The 19,446-nt window shown below is 41.7% G+C and overlaps 1 protein-coding gene across 2 annotated transcripts in view; it reads left to right on the plus strand.

Annotated features, from left to right (window-relative positions):
* Window positions 1-19,446, plus strand: part of Nup93 (nucleoporin 93) — a 126,378-nt gene that overhangs the window by 27,424 nt on the left and 79,508 nt on the right. Inside the window, exons 1-3 of one of the 2 annotated variants that reach the window (XM_045131660.1) lie at window positions 1,995-2,049; window positions 2,958-3,150; window positions 13,268-13,385. In XM_045131660.1, the coding sequence (XP_044987595.1) occupies window positions 2,972-3,150; window positions 13,268-13,385 (297 nt within the window). In that variant the 5' untranslated portion in view covers window positions 1,995-2,049; window positions 2,958-2,971. Of the gene's footprint in view, window positions 1-1,994; window positions 2,050-2,957; window positions 3,151-13,267; window positions 13,386-19,446 lie in introns of those variants that run through there. The other variant, XM_045131655.1, reaches the window with a different exon arrangement.

Genomic DNA, 19,446 nt, shown 5'->3' on the forward strand with positions numbered 1-19,446 from the left:
CAGCCCTCTATGGTTATTTTGATTCTTTATTGACAGAGAAACAGGTGTACTTGTTAGTAATGTGTATGTTCTTAAAGTCAGTTTTTATTTACATTAGTATAACTGCTAGTAATGGTATTTTTAAAACTTTTTTTTTTTTCCGAGGTAGGGTCTCAATCTAGCCCAGGCTGACCTGGAATTCACTATGTAGTCTCAGGGTGGCCTTGAACTCATAGCAATCCTACCTCTGCCTCCCGAGTGCTGGGATTAAAGGTGTGTGTCATCACGCTCAGCTTTAAAACATTTTTATTTATTTATTTGAGAAAGAGAAAGAGGAGAGAGAAAGACAGAGAGAGAGAGAGAGAGAAAATGGGCACATCAGGGCCTCCAGCCACTGCAGGTGAACTCCAGATGCATGCACCATCTTGTGCTTCTGGCTTATGTGGGTCCTGGGGAGTTGAACCTGGGTCCTTTGGCTTTGCAGGCAAGTGCCTTAACTGCTAAGCCATCTCTCTAGCCTTTAAAACGTTTTTTAATTTTTTGGTTTGTTTGTTTGAGAGTGACAGAGAGAGAAAGAGGCAGATATATAGAGAGAAATGGGCATGCCAGACTCTCCAGCCACTGCAAACGAAATCCAGATCCATGTGCCACCTTATGCATCTGGCTTATGTTGGTCCTGGGGAATGGAGCCTTTAACTGGGGTCTAAGAGCTTCATAGACAAGTGCTTAACCACTATGCCATCTTTCCAGCCCATAAAATATTTTTTAAAAAATATATTTGTACTTACTTATTTGTAAGCAGAGAAAGGAGAGAGAGAGGGAGAGGGAGAGGGGGGTACACTAGGGCCTCCTGCTGCTAAAACTGAACTCCAGATACATGTGTTACTTTGTACATCTGGCTTTATGTGGGTATTGGAGAATCAAACCCAGGCCATCAAGCTTTGCAGGTAAGGACCTTTAACTGATGAGCCCAACTCTTGAAAACATTAAAAAATATATATATTTTCTTTATTTGCAAGGTTCTGCAGTCAGGTTCACATTGCTGGCAGAAAACACCCGACCAAGAGAAGCTTGTGTGGAAAAAAGGTTTATTTTGGCTTACAGACTCGAGGGGAAGCTCCATGATGGCGGGGGGGAAATGATGGCATGAGCAGAGAGGGTGGACATCACCTCCTGGCTAACATAAGGTGGACAACAGTGACAGGAAAGTGTGCCAAACATTGGCAAGAGGAAGTTGGCTATAACGCCCACAAGCCTGCTCTGAACATTACACTGCCTCCAGGAGGCTTTAATTCCCAAATTATCATCAGCTGGGGACCTAGCATCAGAACACCTAAGTTTATGGGGTTCACCTGAATCAAACCACCACAAAAGGAGAGAAGAAGAAGAAGAAGAAGAGAGAGAGAGAGAGAGAGAGAGAGAGAGAGAGTGCGGGGGGGGGGGGGCGGAGAAAGAATGAATGGGTGCGCTAGGGCCTCTAGCTGCTGCAAACAAACTCCAGATGCATATGTCACTTTGTGCATCTGGCTCTATGTGAGCACTGGGGAACTGAACCTCTTTTCAGTCCCAGTCCCTCCCTTAAAAATTTTTTTTTAGGTAGGGTCTCACTCTAGCTTAGGCTGACCTGTAATTTATTATGTAGTTTCAAGGTGGCCTCAAGCTCATGGTGATCCTTCTACATCTGCCTCCCAAGTGCTGGGATTAAAGCATGCGCTAATGAGCTACCATGCCCGGCTCCTTAAAAACATTTTTAATGACAGTATTCATACATATACATAGTTTTTGTTTGTTTGTTTTTTTGAAGTAGGGTTTCATTCCAGCCCAGGTGCTCCCAAGTGCTGGGCTCCCAAGTGCTGGGATTAAAGGTGTGCACCATCACACCCGGATTTACATAATGTATTTTAATCATAATTCCCTACCATTACCTTCTTTTTAAAACAGCTTGCCACCACCTGAAAGAGCAAGACAAATTAAATTATTATTATTTTTTTATTTTAGAGAGACAGAGAATTGGTGTGCCAGTGCCTCAGCCACTGCAATTGAACTCCAGACGTTTGTGCCACCTAGTGGGTATGTGTGACCTTGCGTTTGCCTCATCTTTGCGCGTCTGGCTTACATGGGTCCTGAGGAATCAAACCTGGGTCCTTTGGCTTTGCAAGCAAGTGGCTTAACCACTAAGCCATCTCTCTAGCCCCTTTAACATCTGTTTCTTTTTTTAAATTTTTTTTACATTTTTCTTTTTGAAATTAAAATTTTTTAATTAATTTATTTATTAGAGACATTGAGAGGGAGAGAGAGTAAGTGAGTGACAATGGGCACACCAGGGCCTCTAGCCACTGCAAATGAACTCCAGACGCATGTGCCACCATGTGCATCTGGCTTACGTGGGTACTGGGGAATTAAACCTCGTTCCTTAGGCTTTGCAGGCAAGTGCCTTAACTGCTAAGCCATCTCTTAGTCCCTTCTTCCTTGTCCTCCTTCCACTGAATCTCCTTTCCATCTAGACCCTCTTCTACTTGATTTTTTTCTCTCTCCATCATCCATGATGAAATGCCTTCTGAATGGCAGCACTCCTCAGGTAGGGTGATGGTACGAAGGCAAATGGAGGGATTGGAAGTAAAGAGCGAGTGTTATTTATCTCTCATAGATTACTACAGTGGCTTTCATTTCCTTCTCTGTGATAAGTCTGGAAGGAGGTAGGAACTCTGTGGCTTAATGTCTTTGCATTTGTTCTGATGGCAGAAATCAATCTTGGGGCTGTCAATTTGTACAGAAATGATCTGTTCACAGTCTGACTCATTTTCTGTGTCAGGCCTGTTCTTGGGCTATGTTCAGGAACAAATCCTGCTTATTGATGAGCTGTCTCCCTGTCTGTTTACAAATGTCCTCTTAGTTTTGTTAAGATTGTTACAGATTCAGACAATGTGGGAAGCCCATCTTTCTCCTTTGACTTAGATCTCTTCTGTTCCCCCATCTAGGATCTGCATCTCCAATGGATACGGAGGGTTTTGGTGAGCTCCTTCAGCAAGCTGAACAGCTTGCTGCTGAGACTGAGGGCATCTCCGAGCTTCCCCATGTGGAACGGAACTTGCAGGAGATCCAGCAGGCGGGCGAGCGCCTGCGTTCACGTACCCTCACACGCACATCCCAGGAGACAGCAGATGTCAAGGCGTGAGTCTGGGTGGGGAGGCAGCATTGAGATTGAGTGATTCAGGGGCAGGATCCATTTCTTCTTTCCTGCCTTGAATTCAGATGCCATCTGTGAATGGTAGTCACAGGCAGATTGTTGGGAACTCAGAGGTTTTATAAACAGGTCAACACTCTTGGTGTATTTTCCTGGCTCTTTGGGTTTTCAGGATTTTCCAGACTGTCTGCCTGACCAAGCTGGGAGCCCATATCATAGGCAGAGATGGTGGCAGGTGGGGGTGGGAGGGAATGGAAGATTCCTGTTCTGTATAAACTGGCCACAGTAGTTCTTGCTTGGGTTCATGGACTATTAGATCATAAATGGTTTCTCTAAGTATGTTAGTAGATGTGGGCCATACACGTAAGTGCTACCGAAAGCCAGAAAGCACTCAGCCACGAGCAAAGTTTTTAAGGGTAATTGGAAAAAATTGATGAGTAGTCAGTGATGAGAAGCCATCCAAGAACAGAGTGATTCTGTTTGATTATTGTCAGTGACTCTAGAGGCTGCCTCTGAAAGGCCTTGAAATACAGTGCCCTCCAGCTGGTTGTAGAACAGGAAGGTGGGTGAGCCCCAGGAGAATGCAGCTGGGGGTAGTGCTGACTAATGGGGCCACACAGCATCAGCAGGACTGTTGATTCCGCAAGGGTATATTTAAAGGCTCCATTGTGGCTGGCTTGGTTTGTATCTGGGAATACAGCCATGAGTTAGACATAGTCCTTGTCCTCAAGAGGCTTGTAATTCGGGAGGCAGGGCAGAGCCCTCCCCACGCAAGAAATAAGCTGCTCAGAATTTGCTTAGACTTAAGATTTTGCTTAATTCTCATAGCCAAAATCAGGACAGTGATCTGCAGATTATAGCTGAGCAGCAAGATTTCAGAGAAGGCATGTAATTCTCAGACCATCTAGCTGGTGAGTAGTAAGCCAGGACTGAAACCCAGTGAGACTGACTCCAGAGTGCATAGCACCAAAAGTGCCCTGGGAGGCTAAAGCAGGAACTGCTGCCTACCTTTGGTGATTCGGGAAATTCATTGGGATTCTGTGCAATAGATTTGGGGAAATGCCTGCCCTGTCTTTAGTCTTGATTCCTTGAACTTGAGACTTAAGTGCTAGTGTCAATGTGGAATATAGTCTGTTTTAGATACTTATTTAATGTCAAAAAAGTATGGAGGGCAAAAAAAGAAGAAAAGCTAGGTATGGTGGCACACACCTTTAATCCCTGCACTAGGAAGGCAGAGGTAGCAGCATAGCTGTGAGTTCAAGGCTAGTCTGGAACTATAGAGTGAGTTTCTGGTCAGCCTGGGCTAGAGTAAGACCCTGCCTCGGGGGTGAGGGGGTTAGGAAGGCTGCATTCTTTTCTAACTAATCTTGAGAGCTGAGTGTTTGATTGAGTATTCTGTGGTGTCAATAGGATGTTATAGAAATACTATAGGCTTACTTAAAGTGATCCCTTCCTCCCCCCTCCCTTCCTTCCATCATTCATTCATTGAGATTGGAGCTCAAGTAGCCCAGGCTGGCCTCAAGCTTACTATGTAGCTGAGGGTGACCTCAAATTTCTGATCCTCCTGCTTCTATATCCTCAGTGCTAGAGTCATAGATGTGTACCACCACATCCCATTTATGTGATTTTTGGGACTGAGCAAAACCAGGGGCTTTACGCATGCTACGCAAGCACTCTACTGACTGACCCACATCCCCATCTCCTAGGGTTAATTTATGAAATACTGAATTTGATTCTGTTGGCCTTAGTAAGGCCAAGTCAGACGAACACTGCCAGGGCTTCCTGTCCTCCCCGTCTAGCCTTGCAGCCCACTCCTCTCCCACCCTCATTCCTAGCACTCCAGCCAGCCTTTAGACACTTCTGCTAACTTGCTCTCCCTGCAGGCTCCTTACTCCTATTCCTGGATGTCTACAGTTACCCCCAATCTCAAGCAGGCAGGCTCTGTGCTTGTGTGCAGCGATGCTGCTAGAGCGAAACCCATGGATGCCAGCTGAGTTGCTATAGTTATAATTTAATTGCATCAGCTTTATAGCCTATTAAGAGCAAAAAAAGGGAAAATGTTTTCTTGGTAACAATTATCAGTCATGCTCTCTTTTCTTGTAAATTTCCATTCTTCCTCATCTCTTTCTACCTTAAATTCATTATTTTAGGGAGGAGGGAGTTGGAACATTGAAAGAATGGGTATAGGGTGGGGCAGGTGCTTAAAAAGAAACCAGAAGCCTGATGACTGTATTTTTCCATCTTCTTGATAGGCAGAAACACAAGCTGTGATGTGAATATTTTAGTGTATGCTGGGATGAGGGCAGAAAAGAGAACTGAATAGGACTTTTTTTTTTTTTAACATGGAGTAAGTTTGAAAAGAAAATTTTGACTCTAAGGTGTTGGTTTAGATTGTAAATTTAAACATGAATTGTTTTGTGCTAAATTCTTCTTGTTTAAATATACTGTGTTGGACTTTTGGGGAATTTTTTTTTTCTTTTTGAGATGAAGTCTTACTATGTTACCCAGGGTGACCTCAAACTCACCACTCTCCTGCCTTAATAGCTTGGATTATAGGTGTGTGCCACCATCCCCAGCTTTAGAGAAAAGATTTAACCACATTTTTTTTATATTATTTTTTGTTCATTTTTTATTTATTTATTTGAGAGCGACAGACACAGAGAGAAAGACAGAGGGAGAGAGAGAGAATGGGCGCGCCAGGGCTTCCAGCCACTGCAGACGAACTCCAGACGCGTGCGCCCCCTTGTGCATCTGGCTAACATGGGACCTGGGGAACCGAGCCTCGAACCAGGGTCCTTAGGCTTCACAGGCAAGCGCTTAACCGCTAAGCCATCTCTCCAGCCCTTAACCACATTTTTGTATGTGTGTATTTGAGCTTTTAAAAATTGTTCAACCCTCCCCCCACACATATCAAGAAGAGCTTGTATAGCATATATACAGGTATAAAGAAGGGATTTGCAGACTGTGGCCCAAGACCACATCTTGTCAGCTGCCTGTTAAGTCTCACTGGAACTCAGTCATGCTTTTTTATTTTACATATTGTCTGTGCTGCTTTAGTGCATAGCAGAGCTGAGTAATTTACATTATAATGCAGAAAAAGCTTGCTGACTCCTTGTGAAAATAAAATAAATGAACACCCATGTGTATATTGCTGTTAAGATATAGAATATTACGTTCCCTGAGTGTCTTATCATCATTTGCTTCCCCCACTTTTCTCAAAAGAGATAGCTCACTGATTTTTTCCATTAAAACTTCTGAACCCAACTGGGCGTGGTAGTGCGTGCCTTTAGTCCAGCCCCTCTGGAGACAGAGGTAGGAGAATCCCTGTGAGTTTGAGGCCACCCTGAAACTGCATAATGAATTCCAGGTCAGCCTGGACTACAGTGAAACGCTGCCTCGAAAAATCACACACGCGCACACGCGTGCGCGCGCACACACACGCATGCAAACACACACGCACGCACAAAAACCTTCTGAACCCTACCAAAAATGTACAAAGGGCTGGTCAGCCTAGACTAGAGTGAGAGTCTATCTTGAAACACCAAAAACAAAGACATAGTGATTACTTTCTTCCCTAACTTTTTCCTTCAGGCTAACTAGTGTCATTGATATATTCATTCTTTTCCTGTTTTCTCTGTGATCATACAAAGCATACACTAACATTTATTTGGCTAAAGTTATACAGCAATTCATTTTTTTGTTTTTTGAGGTGGGGTTTCACGCTATCCCAGGCTGACCTAAAATTCACTATGTAGTCTCTCAGGGTAGCATCTGTCTCCCGAGTGCTGGGATTAAAGGCATGCGCTATGGCAAATGTTAACTTTGCTTGTAATACTACTACTACTAAGCTGTCTTTTTAGGCACTTAACATTTTCAAATACTTAGTATTATCAGTTACTAATATGGTACTATTGCTTGATTTGTATTAGTGACAGCTTCCTAAATCAACACTGTGAGGAAGGTCAGATAGCAAGTGGGCAACTAGAATTCAAGTTCAGCTTGGTCAATAAGAAACCCTTTTAGGGAGCTGGAGAGATGGCTCATCAGTTAAAGATACTTGTGTTCAAAGTTGGCCCACTCTTAATGGTGGTAATGTTTAATAATCACAGCTCTAGTAACCTAAAATCAATCCTTGTGCCAATAACTTTAAACTTGCTTGAATTTTTCCTTTGATAAACCATACATCTTTGATCTTTCTATTCTATATCTTCTGCCAAGCACACCAGCCCATTATTTTAAATTCGGCCTTCATAAAACTCTCAAGGCTTGGGCAGAAGAATGTAGCCAGCCCTTATGCCAGTAGCTCACTCCCAACAAACTTTTCTACTGTTTCTCCTTTCCCTTTGAAAGTGCATAAGCCAAACCTGCAAACACAATTCTGTCTTCATTTAGCATTAAAAAAATTATTTTTTGTTTATTTTTATTTATTTGAAAGCGACACAGAGAGAGAGAGGCAGATATATATATATAGAGAGAGGATTGGGCCACCAGGGCCTCCAGTCACTGCAACTGAACTCCAGATGTGTACACCCCATTGTGCTGCATCTGGCTAATGTGGGTCCTAGAGAATCGAGCCTTGAACTGGAGTCCTTAGGCTTCACAGGCAAGCGCTTAACCACTAAGCTATCTCTCCAGCCCTCATTTAGCATTTTTAAACTCTCACCAGAGTACAAGTCAGGTGCTGCATAATGCTTATAGGTACCACTTTCTTTTCTAATACCTATAGCTATTTTTTAAAATTTCTTTTTTTTTTTTTTTTTCTTTTTCGAGGTAGGGTCTCACTCTGGCTCAGGCTGACCTGGAATTCGCCATGGAGTCTCAGGGTGGCCTTGAACTCTCGGTGATCCTCCTACCTCTGCCTCCCGAGTGCTGGGATTAAAGGCATGCGCCACCACGCCCGGCTTAAAATTTGTTTCTTTAGAGTTAGGGTCTCACTGTGTATGTAGCCCAGTCTAGCCTGGAAATGATTATGTAATCCAAGTTGGCCTCCATTTTCTCTAACTCAGCTTCTCGGGTGAAGTATAGGGGTGAGCTACCACACTCTGCTTAACAGCTGATTTTTAAATTCTGTTGTTTATGGGGCTGCTTTTTGAGATAGGGTCTAGCTCAGGCTGACTTGGGATTTACTATGTAGTTTCAAGCTGGCCTTGAACTCACAGTGATCCTCCTACCTCTGCCGCCTTAGTACCGGGATTAAAGGTGTGTGCTACCACACTAGGAATTCTGTTTTTTTTTGACTCTGGTATCCCTTCAAATCATTTGGGTATTGGGTACACTCTCATATATTACTGTGGAGATATAGTACCATGGGACAGAATTTAGAAATAGCTAGCAGAATGGACCTAGCAAGCCCTTTCCATCACCCAGTAGAGTTACTGTGGCAGGTGGCAGTGACTACTAGAGAGACCCAAGATTCATTAGAGTGCTGCAAAGTGACAATTGAGTGCTCTGCATTGGGTGAGACATCTCTATCAAACCTTCTAGGGCTCAGGGAACATTGTGGAGGAGGTGATGGAGAGATATTAATGCTACTCTCACAGTTGACCAAATAAGCTTTTTGCAGATGGCTGGGGAGACTCCAAACTCATGGAAGTGCTGAGAATAAGAGGCTGTTGAGAACTCAGTGCGGAATATCACATCTGTAACTCATCTCATAGGGTGAGGAGGTGTACTTCGCGGGACCTTGTCCTCTGGACATGAAGTGATTGATGTATTCATGACCTCATAGCAGTTGTTCATTGCCTTATCTCTACAAGACTTGCACAGTATAGAGCCCAACACCATTTTGACATGGTTAATGGTGGAGGCAAAGGTAGGAAGATCACTGTGAGTTCAAGGCCACCTGAGACTACATAATGAATTCCAGGTCAGCTTGGGCTAGAGCGAGGCCCTACCTTCAAAAACAGAAAACAAAAAACTTGAACCTAAATGCTTTTTTTGGCGACATGACCACTTAGATAGGAACAGTATCAAGTAACATATTTTTTTTAATTTTTAAATTTTTATTAACATTTTCCATGATTATAAAAAAAATATCCCTTGGTAATTCCCTCCCTCCCCACCCCCACACTTTCCCCTTTGAAATTCCATTCTCCATCATATTCAAGTAACATTTTAATACGTCATTAATAATTGAATTGTTGGGAAGGCTTGTTACTGCTATCTGGAAATTGTTATTTGTATAGTGTGGGATAAAACACCTTAGCAATTATGGTGGTAAAATTGTTGTGGAAAAAGGAGGTACAGATGGAAAGTCTGAAGTATAAATCTCTTAAATTTGACTGGAATTATCAATATGAACTCATGATACAACTTATCTTAAGAAAAATAAGACAAAAATTCCGTTTCTAGGTCTGGCTACTGAAGAGGCCTAGAAGCAGTGTGGCAATCGCAGTTGCCCAGATAATTGTCTCTAAGGTTCTTCATGTAATAATGACAACTGGGGCCTGTGTAAGATGAACTTGAAATCTTGTCATATCAAAGGGCTAAGAAAACTTCAAGACCTACTTGAGTAATTTCAGTAAGAACTCAGTAGGAACATTTAGAAAGTGGGCTGTGTGTGGATAGTGGTTTAGTGTAAGGTCCTGTGTTTGATCTTCAGCATTATACACCAAAGGAAAACAAAACGCAGCCCCAAACTCAGAAACCAACTTGAAGAGGCTGCTACTTGGCCAAAAATAAGACATGTTAGCTTCAACAGAATAAGAAATGAAACAGATTGAAACACATCAAGTATGTTAAAATTCATGAATTCATAATAACACTAAAACAAATTTCATCAGTCAGTCACCATTTGAGGATGTTAGAACTCATTAATCAGTGTAATCACATAGCTGACCAGAGTTCTCGGAATGGAAGTATTCTAACTTATGGAGACACAAGTAGAGTTACCTCTGTTTATAACTCACAAGGAAAGAATGAATCTAAGCAGTAGTCATGAATGGCTCCAGACATTCCAAATAGAGCTAACCAGGCGTTACTTAGCTCTTGATGGAAGTATGAATAACAGCACAAACAGCAACCACAAAGCAGTGGCATCTGAATCTATGCATCTTGTGGTGCGCTTACTTTCAGTGCTCAGAAGACAGAGGAACATGTTTGGTAGCATCATAGGGGTTGGGTCAGTACCTCCTGCTCTGTAAAGTGTCACTTGCTACTTTGAGTACAGGCTGTGTATCAGAATCGTCATGAGCTTTTTATACATTGAGAATATTGGGCTCCATTTTGGAGCTATTGACTTAGAACCAGCATTTTAAGAAGCTGGGTGATTTATGTGGGTAATTAAGTTTGAGTAACACTGTTTTACAGGACATAAAATCCAAAAAGTCTTCCACAGAGAATTTATAAGCAAAAAGAGACGAGGGTGAGATAGGAAAATGCACAGATTTAAAAAAAAAAAAAAGGAGGTGAGCCAGGCATGGTGGCGCACTCCTTTAATCCCAGCACTTGGGAGGCAGAGATAGGAGGATTGCTGTGAGTTTGAGGCTACCCTGAGACTACATAGTAAATTCCAGGTCAGCCTAGACTAGAGTGAGACCTTACCTCAAAAAACAAAAACAAAAACAAAAACAAAACAACAACAACAAAAAAAAATTAGGAGGCATATGAAGCATTTACAAGTAAAGCCATTATTTGAAGTTTATTCAGACAAATACAAACTTTAAAATTATGAGATAACTGGGGAATATCTTGGATCTACTTCAAAATAATCTGAGTGACAGAGAGCATAGGCAAAACAGGATTGGCTATGACAATAGTTGAAGCTAAATGTCAATATAAAGAAGTTCACTCTTAATATTTTATGGTTAAAATTCTTTTTTATAGCAGCAAGAAAAGGAAAACTATGGATTGCTATAGTCATCAACACATATAGTGACAAGTATTGGGGAAGAAGATGTGGGAATTGTACATTACTAGTAGTAATATAATCTTTTGACAGTTTCTCAGAAGACAGAAAACTTACTGTTTGACCTAAGAGAATGCAAACACATTCATGCAGATACTTATGTTCATGGCAACATTTTTCATGGTAGTGAAAATCTGGGGACAACCCAAATGCCCATAAGCTGATGAATGGATATGCATATTGTACAGTGGGATAAAAAGGAACGAAATTCTAATACATACATACATACGTACATACATACATACATACATACAATGGATAAAGCTTCAAAACATGATGCCAAGAGAAGGATGCCAGTCATATAAGACTGGGATAGGAAGTAGGTAAATGGTTGCCAAGGTCTTGGGAAGTTGTGGGAGGAAATAGAGAAGAACTACTTACAGAGTTTTCTTTTGTGGATGTTGAAAATATCTCAAAGTTGACTGTTGTGATGGTTGTATAATTCTTTGAATATACTAAAATCAGTGTATTGTATACTTCAACTGGTGCATTTCATGGTATGCAGATACATGCCAGTAAAGCTGTTCTGAAAGAAGGGCGGGGGGTCATTATACTAATACTCTCAGCTGTGCTCAAGAGGATGAGAATCATTGGGAGGAAAGTTGTACAGATGGTTCAGTCTTCATCTAGGGTTGGGAAGCACTCATTGGTAGGAGAGACAGACTAGATTGTCTGTCTGGTGTGGTAGCTTGAAGGGGAAGCCCCAAGGAATGAACTAAAGGAGACAAAATCTCTAAGGTTCAGGAACTTCATGCTTGAGCATCATCCGTTGCTGTCGTGTTTACCAGAATACAGTTAAACTTGGGAACCCCTTTCTTTTGGAAGGCTGTTAGCTCAGGATTGAAATCGTGGGTACCACTCGTAGGTATGTGAACTCATGGTCCTCCTGCTTTAGCCTTCCTGTTGGTGAGCACTATCTCACTGAGTTGTTGTTGTTATTTTTTATATTTGTTTGTTTGTTTTTAACCCAATTGCCAAAGAGAGGAGAAATGAAGCTGTCTTTCCATTTCTCTTTAAAGACATTCATTGGTTAGATAATAGCCTCCTGTAATCTTGGCTGGGTAGGAAGCAAGGAATTTGAAGATGTGCTGACATTGTGTTTGGCTTTAGAAGAGAAGCCATGCAGAACTGGCCTTGGATTTGGGGTTCTGCCCTTGAACAGATCACTGACTGTCATAGACCTTTAGCTTCCTCAACTAGTGTTTGGACATGGCTGCTCTGACGTTTCTAAGATTCTGTTCTTTACCCGTCTCTTCAGATGCTATAGGTGTAAGGCAGTGGTTGGGAGTCTGTCTGAGAATACATGACGTGGCTCTGCCGTCCTACCCCTGTGACTTTGGACCAGTTGGTTAATCTCTTTGCACTTTAGTTCTCCCATCTATAAAATGAGAGTGAATAGGGCCAGGCGTGGTGGCGCAGGCCTTTAATCCCAGCACTGGGGAGGCAGAGGTAGGAGGATCACCATGAGTTCAAGGCCACCCTGAAACTACATAGTGAATTCCAGGTCAGTCTGGACTAGAGTGAAACCCTACCTCGTAAAAACAACAATGAGGGGGAGAGAGGAGGGAGGGAGAGAGGGAGAGAGAGAATAATTATGTCTATCTCAATGGTTTTTTTTTTTTTTCCAATATAAAGTGTTAAGAGCTGTCTAGCCAGTGGCTTTATTTGTTTCATTCTAGACAAGACCCACCCTCTAATTCAGATCTCTTACTGCTAAGTGTAGCATTTTGTCTGTTATTCCAGATGATAGGCCTTTTTGGAAAGATATAAAGACAATCATAAAAGATACGTGAATAGTAGATAGATCATTTTCCAGTCAAGTGCTCTACCATGGCCCTGTGCTCTTATCCATGCCAACATAGGTGGGAAGGAGGGAGGCAGAGAGAAAGAGAGGAAGATAGACAGAAAGAGAGAAGAGGAGAGGAGTGGGCACTCCAGAGCCTCTTGCCACTGCAAACAAACTTCAAATATATGTGCCTCTGTGTGTACCTGGCATTATGTGGGTACAAAGGGATCTAACCCTGGGCTGGCAGGCCTTGTAAGCAAGTGCCTTAAATTGCTGAGCCATCTCCCCAGCCCCAGACAAGAGGTTTTGAATGAAAGCTATTCTCCAAAATTTTATGAAATATATTAGAAACCCTAATGCTGCTTTCTCGCTCACTCTTGTTCTTGTCTTCCTGTCCTATATCCCCATGTAGGTCAGTTCTTCTGGGGTCTCGGGGACTTGACATATCCCACATCTCCCAGAGATTGGAGAGTCTGAGTGCAGCCACCACCTTTGAACCTCTTGAGCCTGTGAAGGACACTGACATTCAGGTAAGTGCTGCCAGCTATAGATGCCACCCAGAAAATGTTCCCCAGGTTGCAGTCCCTGCTCTTTCTTCACCAACTGGATTAGTAGTGCCACTTCCTTTTTTACACAAATGTTGTAAAAACAGGATTTGGAGATCGGTGAGGGATCACTGGGTTGTTTTCAGCATGCTCTGTGTGGCTGGATTTAAGAAAGCAATCCCAATCTGTACTTGAGTTCTAATAGTTCTAAATATGAGAACAGATTTCTTTCTTTTCTTTTCTTTTTTTTTTTTTTTTTTTGAGGTATGGTCTAGCTATAGCCCAGGCTGACCTGGAATTCACTATGTAGTCTCAGGGTGGCCTCGAACTCATGGCTGATCCTTCTAACTCTGCTGTGATTAAAGGCTTGTGCCACCACTCCTGGCGAGAACAGATTTCTTTACTTGGGCTTAATCCAAGGCAGAGACATTAGTTGTAAGTTTTTCTTGCTTTCTATACTAGACTTAAAATAATTGTACTATTTGTCTTTCATATTTCTTTTTTTGCATCTTGCTTGTATTTGTTGGCAAAGAACTGGGGGATTTAAGAGTACTATTTACTGAAACCTATGCAGTGATTTCCAGGAAGTGTTTGGCTGCATTAGTGGCATCAGGAAGTGGTCTAATAGAGCACTCCAGTCTCATTTAACCACACATGTCACTAGGAGTTGATAGCTGTTTTAATCTAATCAGAAACTAATATAAAATTGTTAAGGAAAAAACTCATGGTCCATTTTGTTTTGAGGAGTTGGAACACTGAAAGCACTCTATATGTGGGGCACAATTTTTTTTTATTGGTTTACTTTTTTTTTTGAGAAGGGATTTTGCCATGTTGTTCAAGCTAGTCTCAGATTCCTAGGCTTAAGCCATCCTTCTGCCTCAGACACAGGAGTTAGACATGTATGCTACCATATACAGCTTGATAGACTACTGAAAGGACTCAGGTCCTACAAATGCAAATCCTGGTAGAAATGGGTAATGATTGTGTGAGTTCAGCTTGAATTATACTCTACCCCAAGACCCTTCTAGGAACCATTTTAGTCTACTGGATGACTACATGTTTGCATTTATTCTAATTTAGAAACCTATACTTTGAGTTGAGAGTTGAAAATATATATCTTCGTGTTTTTTTCCAATTATTGATATATTCCTAAAGCATGGAAATCCAGAATAAAAAAATTATATGCTAAATTATATTTGCCTATCCCCTTATAAATTCCTTCTTATTTTTGTGTGATGTGTACTTCACTTTTAAATATTTATTTATTTGTTTATTTCATATTTTGAGTAGGGTCTCACTCTAGCTCAGGCTGACCTGGAATTTACGATGTAGTCTCAGGGTGGCCTTGAACTCACAGTGATCCTCCTACTTCTGCCTCCCAAGTTAAAGGCGTGAGCCACCACGCCTGGCTCTATTTATTTATTTGACAGAGAAAGGGAGAGAGAGAGAGAATAGGCACACCAGGGCCTCCAGCCACTGCACATGAACTCCAGACGTGTGCTTCCCCTTGTGCATCTGGCTAACGTGGGTCCTGAGGAATTGCACCTGGCTCATTTGGCTTTGCAGGCAAACGCCTTAACCGCTAAGCCATCCCTCCAGTCTGTACCTCACTTTTAAAACAAATTTTAGGGCCTGGGGATAGGGTCTCAGTAGTTAAAGTCACTTATTTAAAAAGCCTGCCAGCCCAGGTTCAATTTCCCAGCTACCATGTAAAGTGGTGTCACCTATACAATGGGAGGCAGAGCCAGAAGAATCTGATGCTTTTGGACGAGCTAATATGATGTTTAAAGCAGTAAGAGACACTGTCTCAAAGAAGGTGGAACATAGACATTTAGAAGTAACACTCTGACCTCTCCATGCCTGTCATGGCATGTATCCCCAACCCCCCCAGCCCAGTCAATAAATAAATAAACTTTTAAAAATGAAAAAAGTCCCAGGCAGGTGTGGTGGCACATGTCTTTTAAGTAGCAGAGGTAAGAGGATCACTGCATGTTGAAGGCCAGCCTGGGACTACAGAGTGAATTCCAGGTCAGCCTGGACTATAAGACCCTACCTCAAAAAATAAATAAATAAAAACTAAAAACCTCACAATTTTTAGGTATTCTTCTCCTATAGTGCAAGTACTGGATACTCTGTAAATAAATACTTCTAACATTGATGAGATGAGTGAATGGGAAAGGGATCAAAAAAAAAAAAAAATCTGGCCAGGCATGGTGGCACATACCTTTAATCCCAGCACTTGCGAGGCGGAGGTAGGAGGATCGCCATGAGTTCAATGCCACCCTGAGACTACATAGTGAATTCCAGGTCAGCCTGGGCTAGAGCAAGACTCTACCTCTCAAAAAACAAAACAAATCTGAAAAATCAACATATTTTGGGAACAACTGGCACTGGATTTTTATTTTCATTTAAAAAATATTTTATTTAGTTTTGTATTTATTTGAGCAATAGAGGGAGATAAAAGAAGAAGAAAATGACAAATAGAGAGAATGGGCACACCATGGCCTCCAGCCACTGCAAACAAACTCCAGACTAGTGTGCCACCTTATGTATCTGGCCAACGTGGGTACTGGGGAATTCAACCTGGGTCCTTAAGTTTCTCAGGCAAGCACCTTAACTGTTAAGTCATCTCTCCAGTCCTCATTTTTCATTTTTTTGAGGCAGGTTCTAGACTGGTCTCAAACTTGAGGTCTTTTTGCCTTAGCCTCCTGAGTGCTAGGATTACAGGTGTGTACCATAACATACTGCTTGGGTTTTTTTTGTTTTTTTTTTTTTTAAGTGTGTTTAGGGCTTGAGAGATGGCTTAGTGATTAAACTCTTGCCTGTGAAGCCTAAGGATTCTGGTTTGAGGCTTGATTCTCCAGGACCCATGTTAGCCAGATGCACAAGGGGGCATATACGTCTTGAGTTTGTTTGCAATGGCTAAAGGCCCTGTTGTGCCCATTCTCTCTCTCTCTCTGTTGTTCTCAAATAAATAAATAAAAATGAACAAAAAAATTTATTTAAAGCCGAGTGTGGTGGTGCATGCCTTTAATCCCAGCACTGGGGAGGCAGAGGTAAGAGGATCATCATGAGTTCAAGGCTACCCTGAGACTACATAGTGAATTCCAGGTCAGCCTGAGCTAGAATGAGACACTACCTCGAAAAACCAAAAAAAAAAAAAAAAAAAAAAAAAAAAAATTAAAAAAAAGAAGTATTTAAATTTATTTGTAGGCAGAGAGAGAAAGTGGGTACTCCAGGGCCTCTAACCACTGCAAATAAATTCTAGGTGCATATACCACAATGTACGTGGCTTTATGTGGGTACTGGGGAATTGAATCTGGGTTGTTAGACTTTGCAGGCAAGTGCCTTAACTGCTAAGACATCTCTCCAGCCCCCCCCCCTTTATTATTATTATTTTATTTATTTATTTTTTTTTGGTTTTTCGAGGTAGGGTCTCACTCTGTTCCAGGCTGACCTGGAATTATCTCTGTCATCTCAGGATGGCCTTGAACTCATGGCTATCCTCCTACCTCTGCCTCCTGAGTGCTGGGATTAAAGGCGTGCGCCACCACACCCGGCTCTCCCCCCCACCTTTTAAAATTTATTTCTGAGAAAAAGAGGCAGAGAGAATAGGTGTGCCAGGGCTTTTCAGCCACTGGGCAATATTGCACACTTGCATCACTATGTGTCTGGCTATGTGGGACCTGGAGATTCAAAAATGTGTTCTTAGGCTTTGCAGGCAAGTGCCTTAACTGCTAAGCCATCTCTCCAGCCCTTGAGTGTTGTTTATTTTATTTTTTTATATTTTATTTTTATTTATTTACTTGAGAGAGACAGATACAGAAATAGGCAGGTAGAGAGAGAGAGAGAATGGGTGCTCCAGGGCCTCCAGCCACTGTGAATGAACTGTAGATGTGTGTGCCCCTTGTGCATCTGGCTTACCTGGGTCCTTGGGCTTTGTAGGCAAGTACCTTAACTGCTAAGACATCTCTCCAGACCTAGCTCCTGTTTTTATTTATTTATTTACTTACTTATTTATTATTATTTTTATTTTATTTTATTTATTTATTTTTGTTTTTGTTTTTTTTGAAGCAGGGCCTCACTCTAGCCCTGGCTGACCTGGAATTTACTCTGTAGTCTAAGGGTGGACTCGAGTTTATGGTGATCCTCCTACCTCTGCCTCTCGAGTGCTAGGATTAAAGGCATGTGCCACCACACCTGGCCTAGCTCCTGTTTTTAATTTACCTTGTTATTCTTGGAATACTTTCTTAGAATATTCAACATTTAGTGATGCACCTCATGCATTTTACTGATGTGTTATTTCATCTTTTAGTCTTGAGAAAGTGACAGATTTTTGAATGTATTGAGTCATAGTGATGATCTCTCCTAACCTTTTTGCTGAATGCTTCCCTAACAATGTGTACTCCTCACATCAAAGAGAATTCCTTCGTTTGAAATGAGCACAACTCTAAGCTTTTATCCTGTGTGGGGAAAGATGCCTTTATTTCATAATTTTCCTTCATACTTTGTGCCAGAATAGTTTTAAAAATGCCAAATGATGGGGCTGGAGAGATGGCTTAGTGGTTAGGCACTTGCCTGCAAAGCCTAACAACCTGGGTTTAAAGCAAGACACACAAAATGGAATGTACATTTGGAGTTTGTTTGCAGTGGCTAGAGTTCCTGGCACCCCCATTCTGTCTTCTTTGTCTCTTTCTGCTTGCAAATAAAATAAAAAATGGCAAATGAGGGCTGAAGAGATGGCATATCAGTTAAGGCACTTGCCTGTGAAGCCTAAGGACCCAAGTTTGAAGCCTCAGAACCCATGTAAGTCAGATGCACATGGTGGACCACACATCTGGAGTTTGTTTTTAGTGGCTAGAAGCCCTGTCACACCCATTCTTTCTCTCTCTCTCTGGCATGCCCCTTCTCTCTATCTGCCAACTTCTTAATAAGTAAGAAAAAAAATATATATATATGCGCCAAATGATTAATTTACTGGGAATGTATCCTCTAGACCTGAAGAAAAGTTCTAATCATGTGATTTTTGAAATAAGCCCATTGACTTCTTCTTGCCAACATAGACTTTAATGTGGCTTTGGCTTAAAAGATGGAGGCTTTGAACAGATCCAGTCTGATTTGAGTTTTTGTCTGTAGGGTTGGTTGGCGGTTTTCAGTTGTGGTGTGTGGTTTCATTGACCCATGTGTAGACTATGTTCGTCCAGTAGTATCATGCCCTTGCTTGACTTGTGTAGTAGCTGGCTGACTCATGTCAGCCTTTAATAGTTTCTGCTTTAATTTTTCCCCTAATTGAATGTGTTATCCATGAAGAGTAAAATTGGACATTTTCAGTTACTTTTTTTTTTTTTTAAGAAAAGTCACATATAGTAGCTCATGGTCTTTTCTCCATTTACTTTATTTTATTTTTGCCTATGTATGTGTGTGTGGTTGCGTATGTGTAGGTATCGAGGCTAGAGGTCAACACTGGGTGTCTTCTGCAATTATTCTCCACTTTATTTTTTGAGACAGGGTCTCTCACTGAACCTGCAGCTTATTGATTTGGAGAGACTGTCTAACCAGCAAGCCCAGGGCCTTTCTTCTCATTCCTCTCCCATACTGGGATTACAGGCATGAGCTGCTGCAGCTGACTTTCACATCAATGCTGAGGATCCAAACTCAGATTCTCATGTTTCTATAGCAGACACTTCACTAACTGAGCCAACCTTGCAATTCCTTTTCCTTTCCTTTTATTGTGTGTATGTGTATGCATTTGTACCACAGCACACATGTGGAGATCCGAGGACAGCTTCAAGGTGGTACATTTATTTTAATAGCTATATTGAGATAGAATTTACATACTATTAGCCCATGAACTTTTTTTTTTTTCCAGATTGGGTTTTTATATGTAATTATTGCTGGTCTGGAGCTTGGTATATAGCTCAGGCTGGCCTCCAACTGCAACTGTTTTTCTTTCTTTTCTTTTTCTTTATCTTTTTTTGTATTTGAGATTGGGTCTTGCTCTAGCCCAGGCTGATGTGGAATTCACTATGTAGTCTTAGGCTGGCCT

This window comes from Jaculus jaculus, chromosome 1, assembly GCF_020740685.1.
Source record: "Jaculus jaculus isolate mJacJac1 chromosome 1, mJacJac1.mat.Y.cur, whole genome shotgun sequence".
NCBI classification, from domain to species: Eukaryota; Metazoa; Chordata; class Mammalia; order Rodentia; family Dipodidae; genus Jaculus; species Jaculus jaculus.